The 22,469-nt window shown below is 37.3% G+C and overlaps 2 protein-coding genes across 3 annotated transcripts in view; one reads left to right on the forward strand and one right to left on the reverse strand.

Annotated features, from left to right (window-relative positions):
- gas7b (growth arrest-specific 7b) overlaps positions 1–2,045 on the forward strand; it is a 41,740-nt gene extending 39,695 nt beyond the window's left edge. Inside the window, exons 12-14 of one of the 2 annotated variants that reach the window (XM_079476509.1) lie at positions 189–268; positions 740–838; positions 930–2,045. In XM_079476509.1, coding sequence (XP_079332635.1) covers positions 189–268; positions 740–838; positions 930–1,043 — 293 coding nt within the window. In that variant the 3' untranslated portion in view covers positions 1,044–2,045. The remainder of the gene's footprint in view (positions 1–188; positions 269–739; positions 839–929) is intronic. The other variant, XM_079476510.1, reaches the window with a different exon arrangement.
- On the reverse strand, positions 1,557–20,636 carry LOC306905691 (uncharacterized protein MYH16). The gene is made up of 18 exons (XM_079476508.1): positions 20,576–20,636; positions 17,789–17,845; positions 13,542–13,628; positions 13,218–13,463; positions 12,548–12,665; positions 12,051–12,178; positions 9,973–10,169; positions 9,634–9,766; positions 8,758–8,974; positions 8,066–8,202; positions 7,025–7,128; positions 6,426–6,618; positions 6,000–6,203; positions 4,829–4,954; positions 4,563–4,733; positions 4,268–4,468; positions 4,014–4,160; positions 1,557–2,614 (listed from the first exon to the last, which is right to left on the reverse strand). Exons 1-18 carry the CDS (start codon positions 20,609–20,611, stop codon positions 2,465–2,467), a joined length of 2,652 nt encoding a protein of 883 aa, XP_079332634.1. The 5' UTR covers positions 20,612–20,636; the 3' UTR covers positions 1,557–2,464.
- Positions 20,637–22,469: the final 1,833 nt, after the last annotated feature.

A 22,469-nucleotide genomic window follows, 5' to 3' on the forward strand; every position in this document is an offset into this window, starting at 1 on the left:
CCTGATCCTATGAGAACAGACCTGTGGCAACCATCTGAAGTCTTTGCATTTGGCGCCATCTAGTGGTACATTGTGGTCATTTATTAACAGTTAATGTTCTATATCTGCTGACTACTTTTAGGACTCAGTTCCAAATATGCCATTGGTTATGTTCTATGCCATGTATAACACATATTCTGTAACCTCAGGGGATGACCTGATGCGATGTGTTGACCTCTATAATCAGTCCCAGTCCAAATGGTTTGAAGAAATGGTCACAACAAGTCTGGTAAGCCTGAGCACAAAACAGCACGATATTTGTGGATATGTTTATTAAGTTCATTAGTATATCTCTTTAATTGGAATCTTATAATAATGTTATATTATAATTAAAAAACAATCTTATTTTATAAGATCTCTTTTTGTATTAAGCACAGACTTGAAACTGTATATTCACACATGACGTGCTATTATATTGTAGATACAAATAACATTTCATTCCCACGATTTATTAATATGTGAGCACATTACTATTTTGTTTCCTTGTTAATAAATAGTGTTCAATAAATAGTTGAAACAATATAATAAAAAACGATTAAAATGCATGCCATGTGCAGGGCTGTGTTATGGTAATGACTTTTCCCTTTTTTTAGACAAATGAAGTATAAGCTTTGGACATGCAGTTTATAGAACTGTTTCCTCATTAAAGAATCAACTATGAATCTCATTCTCGACATGTTTTTTCTCATGAAACCCACAGGAACTTGAGAGATTGGAGGTGGAACGTGTGGAGATAATCAGTCAACACTTGTGTCAGTACACAACGCTGCGGCATGAGACGGACATGTTCAACCAAGGCGTGAGTTAGGCCGACCCTATTCATCTCCGTGTTTATGTAAACCGAATTTATGCAGATCGTGAGCAATAACAGCCTGCTTTTACATGTCCAGACTTTAGAGCCCATTGACAAACTGCTTCAGATTGTGGACCCTGCCAGCGATCGAGAGCTGTGGGTGAAGGAACACAAGACAGGGGAGGTGAGACCAGTGGACATGGAGATCTAAAACCACAGACTGATGCTACTCATTGCTTTCAAATCATCCGGCGGACATTTGGTCCGAAAGAACATTCAGAAGAGACTACGAAGCAGCAAGCTGAAGAACGGCACCCTCTTCCGTTGGATTGTCCCGGTGCGACCCGCTAAGAGGTGACACCGTGAATTACCCACGAATTTGACCAAGACTTTTGAAAGGAGGAAAAAGAGAATGTGTAAATATCTACAGAACTTTCACTCAGGAGAACAGATGCTAAAAAAATATCCACAAAGTCGTTATCCACTGTTGCAATCGTAGGATTGAATCTTGCTCATATCTTGATTGTCAAGCATAGTAAGTTCATGCTATTTGTACTTCTATATAAATGCTGCTGTTGTCAAATGCATTGAACTAGTACAACTGTTTTAAATGCATTGATCTAGCACAACTGTTTTAAAATCCTTTGAACTAAACATGGCGTGTAGACTTCACACATGCCTTATGCCCATTATCATCCTTTAGTATGCAAAATGATGCAAGATACACAGTCCCAACCATAATTTATTATTACAGAGTATTGGCTTTTGTTCAAAGGCTCATAGTCTATTGAGTGTTCACACAGCGGCCAAATACAGTTGTCAGTCCCTAGATACTTAATAGTACACAGATAATGTATTGCATTATTTTGCACAGTGCCTATTTTTGTACCAAATTAACACCTTTTTTAATAAATTTTAACTGGATTTCATTTTTTATTATAGACTTTTTATAACTCTCATTTGCCAAACCGCCATTTCATGTATTTAAAAGAAGTCCCCATTACCGATGTATATGTTCGTGCTTAAAGCTGCAACGTGCAAATAACAATCTCTCTGTATTATAAATGGATGTAAATAAAGAATAACTGGTGAACAATATGTCTTATGCTCTCTGTATAAATTACATTCATTTTAATGTTAAAGGCGAAAGAGGATTTATTGTTTGCACTATTTATGTCATCAGTTGGTGTCACAATAAATACAAAACTAACGCAAACATAACATTACTGAGCAAATGAATGACATGAATGTATATCTATTCAAAACATGTCCAGTTATTTATCATATTTTGTTCTGTGAATGCTGAAGATATTCGGAGGATAACTACATGTTTATTAGATTTTTAGAGCGTTTGTGTGGTTTTGAAGGCCCATTGCGATGTCTATAAATAGATATCGAGGGATTTCTTACAAAATCAATGAAACTGATGCGAGTACGAGTATAACCAATATGCCGCATTATGTCAATATTACAAACAGGATACTCATTCCTTGTTGAATAATTAAAATAGTAAACACATTGGCAAAATGTAATAACACATACATAAAGTGATAAAAGTTTGATGTTTTTATGATTATGACAGTAAATCTGGATATAGGATGGTGGATTCCAGACGACAGATCTCTTGCGATTCTAATCAATCATCAGTTTCTTGATTGAATTCAGATATGTGGGAATAAGAGAGCTGACAGACTCATCATCATCGGGGATTTTCTCCCCTCGCCCTTCTGACCCCACAGAACTGGGTGATCTTATGAGCCCTGGATAGGGAGTGCTGTACCCCTGCAAATCAAACACAAAACACTGCATGTCAACTTCTATTAACACGGATGATCAACAAGCTTAAGGAGGGTTTAAAACATCTTTGACCGTGTGGTTCCATCAAGAAAACGTATTTTGTGTAGTGTAGTAGAGCGTAGTGGAATCTGTGCATGACTGGAAATGTCATGGGTTTAAATCCCAAGGTACTAGGAGTGGCACAATTTACCGGTATATATATAATTAATATATATATATATATCTTTCTATTTTAAGTGTGATTTTTTTGTTCAAAAACAGGAAAATACAGTATAAACTAAATATAAAAATAGATGATGACTATTACCAAGAATTGTTTTGGTCATGATAACTGTGACATGAACATCTGATATTGTGACAACCCATATCAGGAACACATGATAAATGCATAGCTTTCATGGATTTGTAAGTCACTTTGGATGAACTTCTCACAAAAAGTTATGGACATTCAACTTTCGGGTGAAATTTCAGAATGCACATATATCATCTTTACACGTTAACCTTTTTCTAAACTTTTGAATGCACATGTCCTCTGTTTAATGTTTCAATACTTATTGCATAACAAGGTGATAAGATAAGCCTTTTTCCAGGTGGTGGCATTACAGTCTGGGCGTCTAGTCCATACAGAAATTCCCTACACCTTGTGAATGGTAGCGTGACGAGCCAATACTACCTGAATATCCTAAACTTTTTTGAGTAGCGTTTGTCAGCCAAACGTGCAAATGACTTCATACATCCATAAAAATGATTTTGAGACCAGTTAGCTAAAAAATCTGCAATGGCTAAGAAAGGTGAAGCTCCAGTGGTACTCAACAGTGGGGGTGTGGGCCACAAGGGGGCCCAAGCGGACTTCTAAGGGGGCTTCGAGATCACTAATAATTTAGAATAAAACAAAATAAGCATTGAAAGACATTTAATAAAAACAAATCAAATGTATTTCTTAATATTTGGCATTTTTATAATGAATAAACATTTTCCAGTTGACGGTAAGCCTTTTTGCACTGTAAAAAAAACCTCAAGCGGTCTTTTTCAGTCATTTGATATTTGTTTTACTGTATTTCTCTGTAAAAAAATACCATTTAAAATTGTAGAGTCTTTTTCTGGTAAATCATATATGTACAAAAACGGTCACATTCTATAAAATATTTTTTTATAGTGTAGATATTGAGAGTGTTTATGAGTGGGATGGGGGGGCCATTGAATATTGTTGAATAAAATGGGAAGCCTTGGAGTAAAACAGGTTGAGAACCCCTGGTCTAGTACCATTTGCTTGCACATGCCACCCATGCTTTGAAATCAGCAACCTCCTCTGAAACACAACATGCTTTAAGCACATCACTAGAGAATAAAGACTATATGAGGTTATACGTATAGGCAGACTCACAGATGAGTAGCCCTTGCCGAAGCTGCCCCTGTGCTTCGTCCGTATTTTAGTGAGAGCTGTCTCTGCTATGTCAGCCCGCTCCTCTGCATCATCCAACTCGTGAACAGTCTTTCTGTACTTGGCCAGATTCATATTGGCCTGCTCCTCCTGCGTAAAATGTTTCAATAAGCAAAGGTGACACATTACAATGAGACTATACTTTACCATGAATATAGGCACAAGACAAATCGCAACCTCTTCAGCCAGTGTCTTACCACTTCCTCCACTTGTCTCTTATAAGCTTTCATTTTAATCTGGAGTCTCTCCACCAGTTCCTGCATCCTCTGCTGGTTCTTCTGGTCCTCCTCCGACTGGAACAGCAGCTCCTTCAGACGCCGCTCATTCTTCCGCAGGTTCTTGACCGTCTCGGCGTGCCGCTTCTGCTCATTGTCCAAGTCCAACTCTAGTTCTTTCACCTGTGTATGCCACAATTCCAGACAAAGCAAAAGATCTAAATCATTCAATGAGATGAATTTGCCATTAAAATAGACACTAGGTTACGTCGTTTACCCTGCCTTCCAGCTTCTGGATGATCTTCTTGCCTCCTTTCATGGCCAGCTGCTCGGCTTCATCCAGTCTGGTGGTCATGTCCTTTATCTGAACCTCCATGCCCTTCTTCACCCGCTCCAGGTGCATGGTGTGCTCCTGCTCCACACGCAGCTCCTCCGCCACACGTGAAGTCTGTGAACAAAATGTGTTATTTAATGTACTAAAAGCAATAAAAACACATCCTGATTGATGTGCTTAAAGGGTTCTTTGAGATCAAGGTCAAATACCTCACAGACAGCTTTCTTGGCCTTGTCATTGGCTGTTCTTAGTTCACTCTGCAGTTCCTCGTGTTCTTGTGTGAGCTGCTGTAGATCTACCTCCAGCTTCCTCTTTCCACTGGATACAAACTGTAACTGCACAGGAGAGAGATACAATTTGAGACGCACCGGTACTACGTTTCTCCACCAATACCGATCGTTCAGAGTGATATCTGCCAATACTGGTATAGGTAGTGTGGTGAAGTTCTGCAACAGTCTCAGATATCAACTTTCTTCTTTTATTTCTAAGCCGTTTTGTAGATTCTAGCGAAGCAAGCTAGCTTTGAAAGCACAAAGAGGAGTAACACCTCGCCTTCCCTTTCGATCGCTTTTCAAAATCACCTTATTCCTAATAAAGCATGTCTTATTCTCCAGTGAGGCAACATTACAGTACAAAGCACGTGACATTTCAATAGTACTGAAGGTAAAACTTACGGTTTTGTCAGAACTTATAGTGGTTTCCCTACTGGATAAAACCATAGGAACCTTTACAGAAATTCTTATTCTTTCCATTAGAATACCATTATGAACCCTTAGCTTTTTTACATTAAAACCATTATGAAAATCCTTTTGTAGGCAGATTACCAATTGTGACCCACAGAGACACTACAGTTATACCCAGGAGGGTTTCTTTAGAAACCCTATCCCAACACAAAAGTGAGAAATATCTGCCAATGAGGTAAGAAAAATCTTGAATCAAGTACGTAAGAAAGAGCTTAATTCAAGTATATAAATAAATCAAACTTAATTCAAGCTTATTTTTTGTTACCCAATTCAGAGGCGAACCTACATTAAAATTATGAAAATTATTCAATGAGGCTCTTCTGACGTTTTTTTGTGAATATATTTTGTCCTAAACACAGAATTGCAAAGTGATCAAATAAAAGTATAGTCAAAAAACACGCGACAGTACAAAATGTTTAAATGTCAATGCCCAAATATTTATCATATATCATATTTACCAGTAGGAACATTAAGAAATGCTCCTATGATAGCATCAATTTTGTTTTACACTTTTCTCTTTTAGTCTTAGATAGCAGATTACCACCGATAACTTGGTGTGAAATTGGGATTTTCTTTATCATTTTTTCCCTTAGCACCATATCATTTCTGATTCTCATCGTCTCCACAATGTGTGTACCTGGTTGTCAAGCTCATTGTATTTCTCTGAAGTCTCCTGGAGTTCCGTTTCTTGGGCCTTGCGGCTCCTCTCCGCTGCCTCCAGTGAGGCGCGACTCTCTTCTCCTTCAGTAACCAACAGGGTGCAGCGGCGCTCCAGAAGAGTCCGCTCCTCTCTTAGCTCCTCCTGTATGTGTGCCTCTTCCTCCAGCTGTACCTGGAGGTCCTGTGGGAGAAACCAAATGAAGGTTACTTGTAATGTTGTATGTAATACTCTATTTAATTGTGCACTGGTGACCTTACTGGGTCCCAGATGATGTTCTTGGTTTCCCAAACCTGCCCCCTTATGGCAGACCTCAATATATGCTCATATCTCTGTTTATAGGGCTAAATAGATTCCGAGGTGCATTAGGGTTTCAACAATTAAAATAAGAGTCAATATGTGGACCTTAATTTGTTGTTGCATCTTTTTGACGGTCTTCATTAGATCGCCGTTGTTCTTGTTCAGCTGGTCCACCTGAACCTCCAGCTCATTAAGGTCGCTCTCCATCTTCTTCTTGACACGGGCTGCCTCCGTGCGGCCCTTCACCTCCACATCTAGACTGGTCTGCAGGGACTCCAGCGCCCTCTGGTGGGTCTTTCTAAAAGAAACAAAACCATTAAGTTGTATTACAGTTAATTGCATTCGTTTTTGTTAAGTTTATGGTTGGCATACAGAAGCAAATAAATGTAAGTTGCATTTGGAAAGATGAGGTATGCCGCAGATATGAGAAGATGCAAGGTAGTCACTTACCAAAGGGGTTATCCCCTGTTAGTGAAAATACAGGATATAAAGGACAAGATTGAAAAACACAGTTAAACAGAATTTTGAAAGGCATAATCCCAAGATTGGACAACAAGGTGGAGCCAGGCCTTATTGGTGCCAAAGCTGACACAGAACTTAAAGCTAGAATTTGAATTTTATTTAGTATTAATTTATTTTATTCTAATATATGTTATTATCAAACCTTTGACATTTTATGTTAATTGTGTTGGACCAGTAGGTACCTGGTGGCTTCGAACTCCTCTTCTTTCTCCTGCAGTCTGCGCTCCATGTCTGCTTTAACTTGAGACAGTTCCAGCTGAAGACGCAAGACTTTTGTCTCCTCAGCCTGTAAAATACAAACACATAGAGCAAATCTTAGCAAGTTTTCATAAAAGTAGAAGATTCTGTTTAAAATTCCTCAACCGCTAACAGCCAACAGCCGTCTGAGAGCACAAGTACACCAACCCTCCTCCATTCAACATCCCTCATCAGCATCACCATCACCTACTCCATTCAGATTAACAGTCATCCATCTCCATCCATCAGCCCGCAGTCAGAGGGTCACACGGGTCAGCTGATACATCATGAGGATGTTTCCCTCACCTATTTTTTCACCAGACAGCTTCACACCCGGTTCATTTTTATGCAGCTTGGGTCCAAAGTTGACAAATGAGCGGGATATTTGTTCACAGAAAACATAACAAGCCTGACAGGAGCAAGTGATTTTTTATTCTAAGAGACTTTCTAGTGATCTTCCTAGTGATGGTGCCCCTATTTATAATTGTTGAGAAATGTGTCGTATTATGAATACTCATTTTTGAAGTAAGTAACTAGTAGTCATTTCCTAAATATATAATATAAGTGATATATAATTCTTAACTTCATAAAATGTGATAAAAAATATCTTTAAGAATAAAATCTAGGGTAACAATGGGGGGCGGAGAGTGTTGTGAAACAAATTCTGTATAAATTCTTCATTTTTTAAAGACGAGTACGAGTACCGATATTTCTTTCTGGTGCTCGCCGATACCGGTGCCTGTACCGTTTCACAAAACAGTGAAACTAAAAATAGAATAACTTCATAATTACAAACATCTCCAACTTAAACACATTTAGAAAAAAACACATTTTGTGTTTTTCACAAACTTTCAAAGCAAATTTCACAAAAGATTTCTGTCAGTTCTGTCAATTCTGTCACATGAGGTATCGGTCTTTGGTATCAGTGCATTTTTCCCAGTACGAATACAAGTACATGAGCATCCCTAAAAGGCTTTCTTCTTCACCTCTAACGCTGCCTCAGACTCCTCCAGTGACGCCTGCAGTTCCTCCTTCTCCATCTCGATTTTCTTCTTCATCTTCTGAAGCTCATGGACGCTCTTTCCTCCATCTGAGAGCTGGTCGGTAAGATCAGCAACCTCCTCTGAAACACAACAGCGCAGTACAAAAGACGTCACATAGAGTAACTATATGTACGATATAACTATATGAAAATAACAGCGTATTACCACCACATTTATCTTATTCTATAAATGTTTCAAACGGAAAATAGAACTTCAACCCAATTCACGACAAAACTAAATGAACTCCTGTTGTACTTCTATAAGACATTGTTATAACGTTTGTAGTGAAACATTGCGAGTGCCAAACCTCTAAGCTACCTTTCATTCTCTGCAGCCCATAATTGAGTCAGTTTGTTTCCATTGGACTCCTCACCTCGACTAATTATGGTTCAGTCTTAAAACCACAGCCACACAAACAGAGCCCATAAGAAAGGATTAAGTCTGACATTTTGTGGTTCCAGGCCCACATTACGCTTGCTCAGCTCAACGGTGATTTATGTTGACATGAGTTTTGTCATGAATTCACACTTCACACTTTAAAAGCTTCAAATAAACAAATCTTCTATAATTACGATCGTAAGGGGCAAGGGGTTGTATTTATGCTGTGTAAATGATACTCTGAGTGCCAGTGTTACCCTGTAAGGTCTTGTTTTCTCTTCGCAGAGCCTCGCCCTGTTCCATGGCTTCCTCATGAGCCGTTTTCAGCTTGAAGAGCTCCGCGGCATGCTGTCTGCTCTCTTTCTGACAGTTCTCCACTTCAGCCACCAGCTCCTCGCACTTCTGTCTCCAGTCAATTAACTGTTTGTCCAACATCCTTTGCTTTTTATCCAGCACTGCTGCCACGTTATTTGCCTGGAGAAGATTGTTGTTAGTCTAACTGCGTGGAGAAAGTGTTACTCTTCTCCATGGGAGCCTAGAAAATCTGTCTGCTTGTTAACACCCATCAGATGTGATAATTGTCTGCTATTAAGGCAACAGTTTACCCCAAAATAAAAATCTGTCATCATTTACTCACCCAAACCTGCATTCATAAATTTTTGTTCTGAAGAACACAGAGAAACACATTTGGAAGAAGGCTTGTAACCAAACCGTTCTTGGCCACCATTGACTACTATAGAAAGAAAGATTACAGTGGTGGTCAAAAGTGCCATAGAATTGTTTGCTTTTCTACATTCTTCAAAGTATGTAAGTTTTTGTTTAACCGAAAAATAGAAATGTATAATGCATTTTTCCCACTATGATGGTCAATGGTGGCCAAGAACGGTTTGGTTACAAGTATTCTTTCAAATATCTTTGTGTTCATCATAAATTATGATGATGAATTATTTTGGGGTGAACTGTCGCTTTAAGAAAGAATGTTAAATACCACCACCTATGTGTTGTGTTGACCAGCATTTATTATCATAAATACAGTATTAACAAAATATCAATAGTCACAGTTATTCCCTCCACAGGTATATTGCGACACTCCTAAATGTATACAGTTTGTAAGAAAAGTGATGTGCTCATACCTTCTCTAGATCCACACACAGTTCCTCCACCTCTCCCTGCAGTCTCTGTTTGGTTTTCTCAAGACTGGAGCATTTGGCCTGCGTGACCTCAACTGCCTCCTCGGCCTCCTGCAGTCGAACCGTCAGCTTCTTCCTGCAACGCATATTTATATGATGTCTGAGAGAAGTAAATGTAGGACTCTGGATCATGTTCCAGGATTCCTGGGAAAAACAATCCACTGTAGCACTGTAGTTAGTAAATATTTTTGAATGTTACAGGAAAAAGAAGGAAGTTGATCCAGGATATGTGCTTCTTGTGTCTGCGTGTGTGGCGGTGTGTTTCTGATGACTGATGCATACTTTGTTTCCTCCAGTTCATCGCTGTGTTGGATGACATCGGCTTCGTGCCGGCTCCTCCAGTGCGTGACGTCGCTGTTGAGTTTGGAGACAAGACGCTGTAGTTCCTGTTTACTCTCCTGCTCCTCTTCCAGTTGCTCCTTGAGCATTTCACACTCTTGACGCATTGCTGTCATACTGTTGATCAGGGCCGCTTTAGCCTGACAAGACCAAAACAAAATTTTACATGCTATAGTTTACTTATAGACATGCCGAATTCTGTTTTCCACCAATGCCAATGTTATTTATAACATTTATATTTATTTCATGATTTTTATTTAATTTTATATTACTTTTTTATAATTAGAATTTATTAAAGACGGTTTCATCGAATGCACATGCCTGGCCCGAAGTTAACTTCTGTTCTGTGTTTGTTTATCAGTCTGGCTAGTATCTAATAATATAACTATTTATAGACGCATTAATTTATATAAATATTTTATTGTATAATAACGGTATTTAATAAGCAAATTTGTTGAATGGGTCGTATAACTTTGTTGTATTTAAGTTAACTTTCTATTTACTTATTTCTTTAGCCTGTTATCAGAAATTATTATAATAGATTTTATTTATAGGCGCCTTTCATGACACTCAAGGACACCGTACATCTGTAAATTGATGAAGTAAAAAGTCTTAAAACAATAGGCCATCTACATCTGAACATTACACAAAAGCCATTACACATACATTGTATGTCTAGATTTAAAAACCACAAGGAGAGGTCCCATGACATCCCTGCGGGACACCAGTGATAACAGGGTAAGGGTCTGATTTAAACTGCATAGATGTTCAAATTGAGTGTAGTCCATACAATTGGAACGAAACCAACAAAGAGCTCTACCTGTAATTCCAATGAACTCCAGTCTATTTAACAGTATGGAGTGTGAAATGGTGTCGAATGCACTTAAAGAATACAGAAAAACAGTATTGATAACAGACCTGAGTCTGCTGCTACTAATAAATCATTAGAGACCTTCACAAGTGCAATCTCAACACTGTGATACAGACGGAATCCTAATTGAAACTTCTCAAATAGACTATTAGAAGAAAGATGATCCCAGAGCTGGGATGCAACAATCCTTTCAAGAATATTTGGCAAGAATGGTAAACAAGAAATTGGACAGAAATTCTCAAAATTGTTATGATCTGCCCCTGGTTCCTTAGAAAAGAATAGGTGTTATTACCACGGTTTTGAATGCAAAAGGAATAATACCAGAAAGAGGCATGCTTAATATCAGTGTTTAGAGAAGAAAAAAATGGTAAAACAGCTTTTACCAAATAAATTGGAATATGATCTATTTGGCAAGCTGTAAATTTTGATTTGGATACAATAGAGACCATTTCCTCAGTAGTTGGCAGTTTGAAAGTAGAAAAGGTTTGTTGGAGAGATTATGCAGAGGTTAGGTAGATTAAGGGTTAAGTACAACCATTTGCACATGGATGTTTTCAATCTTCTTGTTAAAGAAGGGCCTATATGTCTCACACAGCGCTGAGGAGTATAAATTAAGAAAAAATGTATTTGGTGGCATTAAAATATTATCAACCACAGAAAAAGACATTCTGCATTTCCCACACCAGACCCAATTAAACTAGCATAATCTTTTTTGCTGTAGAGAGCAACTTTATAGCTTTGCATATGGTCAGCATATAAATCTTTGTGCACTGTAACAACAGTAAACCAATGTGCAGAGTTGACGAACATAGCAATCCTGGTTTTCAACAGAGTTTAGGTATCAAGAGTCATATGAAGATTTTCAGTGTAGTGCTGCACTAGTTCCTCAACAGTCGATGAATGATTTTTGCTACAGAGTGTGGTAAAATTATCAAAAGACTGAAATATCACTGTTCTATATATTGCGAAATGTTATAGTATGTCTCAGATTATGCTTACACACAGGTAAACAAACATTAAAATAAATAATCTGCTAGGACACCATTTTTTGCGGATGTGTCCCGTAAATTACGTTTGCCCCAGAAAAGCAAATATGCACTTTAACGTTTATGTTTGAAACCGTCTATAGTTAGATTTATTAGTTACACACCTTGACGTCTTCATCATACTGCTTCTTGAGTTCCTCATGCTGGGTCATCAAGAGACTTTTTGTTCGACTGAGATGACTTCCCTTGTTCTCTGCTTCCTCCATCTGCCTCGTAAGCTCATTATTTTCAGCTGCAGAGACATTTTTGTAATTCTTTTTTAGATTCTAACTTCACTGGAATTTCTTTTGGAGTAATAAATAGAGATGCACCGCACCGATTTATTGGTCATTAATCGGTTTCGGTCGATAAATGCAATTTTTAACACTATTGGCTATCGGCCCATAGTTTCAAAACAGCCAATGATCAGGGCCGATATATCCTTTCAATCAAAAGAGGAAGTTAAAAATGTTAAGAAACAGCACCAGTTTAATCTAGTCATTATATGAATGAATATTCAGAAAGTCGAGAAATATTAATTTAATCTTAAGAATCGATATTGGCAGATTTCGAAACACGAATATCTGAAACACGAATAAGATTCAGCGTGGGAAGTTCTCACCTGTGAGTCTGTTCTTAGCAGCAGTAACCTCATTCAGAGCTTTCTGCAGGTCCTCATTCCTACAGCCGGCCTCATAAAGTAGGTCTTCTAGTTTCTTCAGCTGTGCGTCAGTGGATGCCTGATGTTACACATGATCATAGAGTATGACATTAGCTTTGATCAGTGACCCTGCAGTTCATCTGTACTGCCTGCTGGTAAACCTGCTCTTGTCTCACAAACCTAATGAAAGGCCTGGGATGAGATCAAACAAAAAGATTTACGTACTTTAGATCTTTTATTTGTCCTAAATTATTTCTTTGGTATAAAGCAAATTATTAAGAATTGTCCCATCCTACAAATTGAGATTTTCATCAAAAGAGTGCAGCCAATAGCCTATGTATATTTGTTTTTATATATATTTTTAAATCTGGTTGTTTCTAAACAACATGAAGGGAAGTAAATAATGAAATAATATTTTTTTTGTTGTGAAGTAACTTTAACCCAGCCAGCCTACAGTATCTGTTTCCCATCCTAACCTGCGCTTACTGTGTTTAAAACCCACCAAAACAGGCCAGTCTAACCAGTCAAGGAGACCAGCAGACCACCATAAACTTGTTCAGTCTATTTTAGAAGAACTTTAAATGTTACACTATAAAAATCAATGGGATTTCATTTGTTCAGTGTAGTTGACCTTGGCCTTCTGTAGGGTGTCGAGTGAAGCTGCAAAGTCGTCCACCTCCAGCCTGAGGCTCTGTTTCTCCTTTTCCAGTTTGGCTCGTGTTCTCTGCAGGCCCTCGCACTGCTCTCCCAGTTCGGCCAAGGCATCGCTGTGACGCTTCCTCAGAGCGGCCGTGACCGCCTCTGCCTGCACCGAAGAGTCTTCAAGTTCCCTTCTCAGCCTTTGTAGCTCCGCCTCCCGTTTCTTATTCATTTCCCTCTGCACAGAGAAAGACAGTACCAATGTGAAGACACCTACCATGGTGTAAACTGTATATCAAACCACCATAGTGTTTACCTGAGAGGCCGTGGCCCCACCTGCTTCCTCCAGTCTGTCAGTCAGGTCATCCAGTTCACGGTTCAAATCAGCGCGCTGCTTTTCCACCTTTAAAAATAAAATCAAACTTTAGATATATGCTAAATACAAAAGATATAAGAGGTGTTTTAGTGGAGATGCGAACGAGAAAATCCATGTTTGCAAGTTGGGGCACGAGCATGTGTGTAGAGTTAAAGTGGAATGGTGACAGATGTAAGGATGTGATTACAACCAACCATAACATAGTCTAGTCTGGTGGATTTAACTCAAAGAAGTAATGCTTTCTGTCTCAAGTACAGAGAAATCTACAATGACTGGATAGCTTGTCATACAATTTATGCAAAAAAGTGGAAGACGTACTGTATAGCACATCCAAATCCCAACATTGTATTCAAATAATCACATAAACGGAAATTAAAAATAAGATTTTTTTACAATTAGTCAACTTATACAAAATTGTTTGAGACTTATTCTATTCACACATGTTTACTTAAAGGTCTGATGTGTATTTTTGGAGGATCTATTGACAGAAATGCAAGATAATATACCTAACTATTAAGCATTATGTCTTTATTTCCTTAGAATGAGCTATTTCTATTTACAGGTCCCCTTGCATGGAATTCAACATGTTGTTTATACAGTAGCCCTAAACTGTATCGTAAATACTATATCCCCTTCAGCAAAGAAGTGAAAAAGTGACGACATCTTCAGCCACCGTAGAGCCACCGTAGTGCTTCGAAAAGGAGGGGGTGGAGTGAGCCATTGGTTGCAATGTACAACCTCACCACTAGATGTTGATAAATGTCATACGCGGTCATCAAATAATATGTTATTGAAGTTAACTATGTAGTACATAATTAGCACCTCACAAGTCCATAACATGACAAGTCAATACACTCAACAGAAACCAACAATAACAGTTTAACTTAAAACACGTGAAGGCAATGTTTATTGTCAAATCTAGAACTGATCCTTTTGTTGAAAAGAGCAATCAACAATTTTACAGATTTCACTGCTGTGCAACAGATGGCTTTTAAAACGAACAAACAAGAAATCTGTTTGTACTGCGACACTTGAAAGCATATCTTGAATGCAAAAACAGGCCTTTTCATGTATTTACAGCTGGTTGTGTGACATGCCAAATGAATAGAATTAGACTAAATGAATGACACAAATAAGATTCATCAGATTCAATAGACACTATTGAAGGTAAAATAATGAGAAGGATAAAAACAGTAGCTGGTGCCATGACCCAGATTCACTTTGGATGTCAATGAATTAGGTGAAGAGAAAATGCAGGATTTAGACAGAAAGCTTATGGAACTGATCAACACCTGCTCTAACCTATGCCAACCTCCTTCTTCATACTTTAAAACAAACAGATAAAGAAAGTGACTCTTAGCTTTACACGGCTCCGTGGTCTTAACAAAGGTTTTCTAAAGCGAAGCAATGGGTTTCTTTGAGAGCACTATTAACGTTAATGTCTAAATGCTGTTATCCTTCTGCTGTGCGTGAACCTTGGGGCTTGTTTTTCCGGCAAATGAAGCATGCGTGTCGTAAGTTCCAGTGACGAACGGCTGCAGTTTTCGTTTTGTTTTCCGATAGAATACTGTCTCCTCTGAGCTTTCGTCACCGCCATTTGCCGGAAAAAAAGCCTCTGGTTCACACACAGACGAGGGATAACGGAAGTAAACAGATGCATCGATTTGCATTATTCAAGAAGAAAGTCGTATTCAGTCAGGATGCCTTGAGTGAAACAAGGGGAAATTTTCTTTCTTGGCTGAACTATCCATTTAAAGGGACAGTTCACCCAATATGAAAAGTTTGTCATCATTCACTTACCCTCTTGTCATTTCAAACAATCCCTTTATTGGGAATATTATGTGTGATGTCCATGTCTGTTTGATAAAATGCTATAGGCCTAAACGTGAAACCAATGTCCCACTTTTACAAAAAAAGTGTTTTAAAGTCCATTATAGTCACATATAAATTTAATTCAGGATGTCTTTCAATTATTTACATTTAGGAAGGCTGTGACATCACAGAACCTCTAAGGCTGACAATATATTGAGAATCAGTCTAAAACTGTGCCACTTTTGTGTAATTCACCCAATATTTACATGTCACACAGCATGTGTACTCTCGGTTTTTGTGTGCGTGAGTGGGCAATAAATTCCTTCGCGGAAGACCTCTGGAATATAATGCTGTCAGTTTCTCTTGAAGTCTGATGCTATCTGTGAAAGAGAGGAGAAAGAACAATGCAAAGTCTGTCTGCAGCTGGGATGCGTTAGATCCTCTGAAGGTGTGCGTGTTAAGGGTTGTTGAGGGGACCACGGAGACATGCACAGGGACACTGAGATAAAAGTATGCATGTTGGTGCTTGACTCTTGTACTCTGAGATGGATTAGGAGTAAGTATGGCTCCATTAGGAATGCCACCCAACATGAAGATATCTTCACATACATGACTGAGGGGCATGTCACTCTGTTAGACAATATTTCTGCACAGGTTTTATTGGGTTTTTTGTAGCCTACAGCCATAGTAAGATCACACTTTTTATTAAGTATCTATCTCCGGTAACTTGCAACACAAGTACTGTAAGTGTTGGAGTAAAGACACTACTGTACACCAACGAACGTGCCTACTATAGAGATACTTCACCCACAAATACTTCTGATATCACTGTTTCACCTTCATTCCATTGAAAACCTGTATGACTTTCTTTCTACTTACTGTTCAACACAAAAGTAGATATTCTGAGAGATGTCTTAGCTGTGTTTGTATAATGGAAATCAACATGGGCCCATGTTGTTTGGTTACCAACTTTCTTTAAAATAGCTCATTTTGTGTTCTGCAGATGAAATAAAGTGAGATTTGGAATGACATGAGGATAAATATTTGGGGTAAATTATCCCTTTAACCTGTTTAAAAATGACAAAATAATACAGTATAAAGTCAGTTTAACATTTTAAGCCCTACTTAAAGGAACAGTTCACCTTTGAAAAGATAATTCTGTCATTATTTACTCACACTGTTGTCATTTCAAACATGTATGACTTTATTTCTTCTGCAAAAAAAAATAGACATTGGCAAACCTAGGTCCCCATTGACTTCTACTGTAAGGACACGAAACCAATGCAAGTCAATGGGGACCCATAGTTTTCAATTCCCAACAGTTTTCAAAATATCTTCTTTTGTGTTTTGCAGAAAAAAGAAGATCAAACAGGTTTAAAATGACAAGAGGGCGTGTTACTAATGCCAGAATTTGTATTTTGAAGTTGAACTATTCCTTTAACTACAGTGTTGAATGAGGACTAGGCCAGTTTGACTGACATAAGAGTTGCCCCTCTGCTGATTTGAAACACCATGTATTATTCCAGGTGCAGATGATTTGGGCTGAACCGGAGGTATAGTCTCCCCTCCTCTCCCCATGGGGTGTCTGTTTCTATGCTTTCCGTCCCTTAGAGCTAACACAACCCAAACTAATCCCAGACTCATTGCACATAGCCCCTGACATGACCTGCCGTCCACTTGATACCTGATATCCCTCAAATCTGGCCCGGATTAGAAGTGTTTGCTACAAAACCAGATTATCATATCAGACTACTATAGGTAAGACAACAAATATTTGGGGGTTAAAGAGTTATTTCATATCATATCAATGACCGTGTATAATAAAACCTAATGAAGAAGACAGTTAAGAGTCTCAACGTGCTTCTCTATAAAACTGTGATAAAATAATTTGTGTGCACAATACAGAACAATGAAAGCTCTGACTAAAGCATTTTTGACAAGCTACTAGTTACTTTCTACAACTGAACACAAACAAAGTATAATTTATAAAATGCCCTATCACTTCGTGTCCATGTGTAGGACCAACATCATATTTTAAATAAAAAACGTTTTGTGTCTGACACTAATATAGCACGATTCAATTAAAAATATGTCTTTAATTGTTTTGACTTGTTTTGACAAGTCTCTTAGAAGTATAAAGAGAATTTAAGGTTGCTTTCAGGTTCCTTCAACAATGCCACAAATACCTCATCAGTCAAAAACTAAGAGATAAGCTAATGAGTGACATTTTATGTGCAGGGTCTTGCATACCCAACAATCCTTTGGTGAAAGATCTAAGCATATGTGATTAGATGTTGGGCTGAAAATGGACCATTTAAGGAGGCCTTAAAAATCTGAGATTGTTCTTTAAAGTGTATTGGATTTCTGTGTTGTACCTTGGCTCGTAGGGCTCTTTCGGTCTCCAGTTCTTCTTCCAGCTCTTCAATGCGGACCTGTGGGATGAGATTTAGGTCAGAATTATTCTGGACATTCTCAGAATGAACATAAAATTATAGTATATGACAGGTTTTTATATAGCATGAACTCAACAGGAATTATTGATGTAATATTACAATATTTTCCAGATTCTAAAAACATTCTGTGCAATCAGAAAATGATTAATAATTATTTTTTAATAACTATTATTTAATTACAATTAAATCTGTCTTTCAATAATTTAAAGAAGAGAATTCATATAATGACAATCATTATCTGTAGTTTGATCCAGGAGTAGATTAGAACAGGGTCAGTCCCCTCTGGCCTCAGATTGTCAGGGGCTGGCTCCAAACTCCAAGCTAACCCTCAATATACTTTACAGCAAAATCTATGGACTCTGGTTTATATGCTTTGTCTTTTAAAGGGTCTGTTCACTCAAAAACAAAAATGCTGTCATCAATAAATCAGCCTTGAGTTGTTTCAAATCTGTATACATTTCTTTGTTCTGATGAACACAGAGAACGCTATTTGGAAGGATCCTTGCAACTAAACAGTTCTTGGGCACCATTGACTACCATAGAAGAAAAATGACAATGGTAGTCAAAAGTGCCACAGAACTGTTAGGTTTCCTACACTCTTCAAAATATCTTATTTTTTACTTCAACAGAACAATAAAAATGTATAATTATAAAATTATAGTGGTCAAAAATGGCGAATATCTGTTTGGTTACAATAATTCCTCCAAATATAATTCTCTGTGTTCATCAGAACAAATACATGTATACAGATTTGGAACAACTCATTGTAAACTCAGAGTAAATAATGACAGAATTTTCATTTTTGGGTGACCTGTTCCCTCACAGTATATCCTTTACACACAATAAATATGGAAAAAACTGACTTAATATACGAAACACAATAATATATCATTTAATAAGAAGGATTAAATGTACATATTAAGATTTTGTTTAAATCCACTTTTTAAATATATTTCTTGCTATTTAAAAAAAAGGTTTACACATGTTACAGTTCAAATTTAACAATATTTCAAGTGTAATTTATGAGATTTGTTGTATTCCAGTATTTCCTTGTAAAAAGCATAAAATGTATCAAACCGAAAGTTAAGGATGCATTAGTTTATATATACATTGAACCAAACACTATCACAACATCTTAGTTGATAATTTAATATACTATATATTTGCCAAATGTCCCATGTTTCGGTAGTGACACATTTTCAGCAGTGATGGTGATGTTTTGGTAGTGATCACAATATTTAATTTGCACAACTGAATCAGACTTCCAACATTTTATGTTAATACAAATAACAAACTATGTTGCACATACGCCAGCACACATAGCAAACACACATCTGACAGTAAATATCTGTATATCAGTGCTAAAACATACTCAAATACTAATGATTTGCATAACTGTACAGAGGTTTGTACCGAAACACTTTTGGTCACTACCGAAACAATGATACCCATCGATACGTTTCGGTTGTGACTGTTTTGGTAGTGACAATTTTTGAATACTTTTGAGCCTATCTCAAAGATCAGCACATAGTTTGCAAGCACAGTTCTGAACAGATTTACACACATAAAAAATGTGTTAATGTGTTTCCATTTTATGGAATAATGCCCCAAAACGTTTGCTGAATTGCCATGTGGCTTTTAGAGAGAGGGACACAGTAATGATTAAAAATGTAGGGGTGTTGCTAAAATCAGTCTCAGCCAATGGTTTAAACCATTCACTGTTGCGGAAGTGACATGGTAATCCGGTAAGACTCTTTTTTCATGAAGTTTAATGATTTTAAAATAAAATATTAAATAAATATTTTTTTAACTAAAAGTAACAAATATAATTTTTTATGTGAAGCACATTTTTTAATATAATTTTCATAAATTGAAATTAAGGGGTTTGGGTCGGGACACCCATCATCTAATTGAAAGTACCCAATAAATGATGATTTTATATATATATAAAGTTTACTGATATTACAAATATAATTGTGGGTTTAAAAAGATGATCTTGAGATTTGAATACCTGCATGCTTTTTTCTTAGAGGGACAACAGTTTGCTAAAATTCTGTAGAATGGCAAATATAAAACCAAGGCTTTGTGTCTTTTACCACAATCCATGTGCATTTAATTTGTTTTCTATGAATATACACATAGCTAGAAATGTCCTGGATGCAATGCATCTAAATAATAATTTCTTAGTATAGAATATAAACTTTTTGACAAAAATGTATCACGCTTTTTTCCTTTGCTGTCTTACATTAATCATCATGGGGAAATGCAAAAAAACAATTTCTATCCACAGTAAATGTGTCCAAATCTAAGATACGGTTTCCAATCAGGGTGACGGCTTAATCATACAGTGTGTAACCACAGAGGAAGACGAAACAGCCAACTAGATGGATCACGCTGGAATTCTTGTGAAAATATCACAAAGCGAACATTCTGGGTCAAATCCCTAAACGTGACTTCTCTGTGTACACAAATGAAACAACCAACTGTTTTTCACTGTCCAATTTTTAGACATTTCTAGAAAATTATTTAAAACCACAAAATATGCTGACACTGAGAAAAACAATTTAGATTGACTTCACATTAACATTCAATATTTCACGCAAGCAGGGACAAGTTGAAATTTGAGAGCAGATGCAGAGCACAACATCTGACAAGAACATGCAAGATTACAAACTATGTCAAACAGCAAAGAACAATGCAGGAACTCACATGCCAACGCAAGACTTCAGCAGAGAGCACAGCCATGACCAAACAGCACTCAGACCAAATCAGACTGACACACACAGTCTCACCTCAGCGGGCTGCACAGAAATCCACACCCCCTTTACACTCACAGAGGAGCATAGCTCTTCATACACAAACCTTAGAATTGATATCTCATAAATTCTTAAAAAATACTCTCCACTACTACTGAAATCAAATCTGACAGAAAAGGGAAACGTTTGACAATATTGGATTAGATGTGACTGAGGACTAACCAATGAATATTCTCTTTTATATTCATATTGTTCGAACCCATACAAAATTTCTGAACATTATTTTTGGGTTGCTTTTTTGTACTATATGCAGTCCCAGTTAATGGGGACTGGGATCCATGCAACTTGTGTTCTTTATAAAATGGATAGTTCATCCAAAAATGAAAACTCTTGTAGGTCATTCCTAACCTGCAGAAGTAAGTTAGGAACCAAGCAACATTACCCCCCTTTGACTTTTACTTTATAGACACCACACCACTGAAACAAAACATCATCTTCCGTGTTCCAGAAAAGAAATATTGATGTACACGGCGATACATGATGATTTGTATCATTCTGAGCCAAACGGACCAAATTATTTTCAATGACAATCTTTTATTTGACTTCTCATCTTTCAGTTTAAGAGTTTTTTCATAGTCTGTTTCTCACATAAATGTCTTTAAAATCTCAAGTCATGTGGACCACTCAATAATTTTATGATGATTTTAGGCGCCATTTACTGTGATGGAAAAGCACAACCAACAGTAATTCTCCTTCTGTGTTTTGATGGGAGACAACATTTTTTAGGTGAACCTTAAAAAACATTGTTATACAACACAGTTCAGAAGATTGATTGCAGACCGTTTTTCAAAATGACATATAATCATGTATAAAATGCATTATTCTACAATAGTCACTAGCAGTTAAGTTGTTTCCATCTCTCGATTTGCATAATTACACATACTTCACACACCTTCCGTTGTTCAGCTACAGCCATCAGCATCAAGCAGAAATATAAATTGATACCATGTGTACAACTGCCCGGTGTGTCCAAAATATATTCAGCAGCAGGCAGCAAACCTCTCAGTGCTCATGGAGCAACATTCAAACCATCAGGTTACAAATACATCTGGCAGAGGGACAATTCAGACCTGAGTCAGCATCAAACATTGCTCATTCACACAACACCATCAATCTTAATTCACACTGATCTCACCATACTGCCCTCTAAAAGCGCGATCCTTGCTGCCTTTGAATTTTAGATTCTGGCATATGGTGCACAGAAACTGAACTTACCTGTTTACCTCCATGATATACTGGATGAACAATTAAAGGGATAGTTCATCCAAAAACAATATTCTGTCATCATTTATTCCCCCTCATGTCATTCAAACCTGTATGTGACTCTTTCTTCTGTGAAACACAAAAGAAGATATTTTGAGAAATGTCTGATTTTTTGTCTGCATTATTGAAGTCAGTATAGGGTCTAGTCTTCATTTGTGTTCTACAGTCAAGGAATCGAACATTATCCTCTTATACTTCAATTGGTTTGCGGTAATGTAAGTCCAATTTAAAAATGACATATCGTGTTATTTTTATTCCTTTTGAAAGATTGTTTGTATAAAAAAAGCTTTTTTATAGAGATACTGTATGTGCCTACAGTATGACAAAGGCTTATTGTTTTCTTTATATCTTATGACATATTGTACACATATAAATCAATATATCATTCTGTTCACATTTGATTGACTCACAATAGTACGATTGATCCCTTTTTCTGCATTGCATGTGAAAGTGGCATATCCCACAATGCTTGATTTAGATCCTTTCCAATAAATCATAGAACCAGTAACCAGAGCACACAGAAA

The sequence above is a fragment of the Barbatula barbatula genome (assembly GCF_947034865.1).
Source record: "Barbatula barbatula genome assembly, chromosome: 16".
In the NCBI taxonomy this organism is placed as follows: Eukaryota; Metazoa; Chordata; class Actinopteri; order Cypriniformes; family Nemacheilidae; genus Barbatula; species Barbatula barbatula.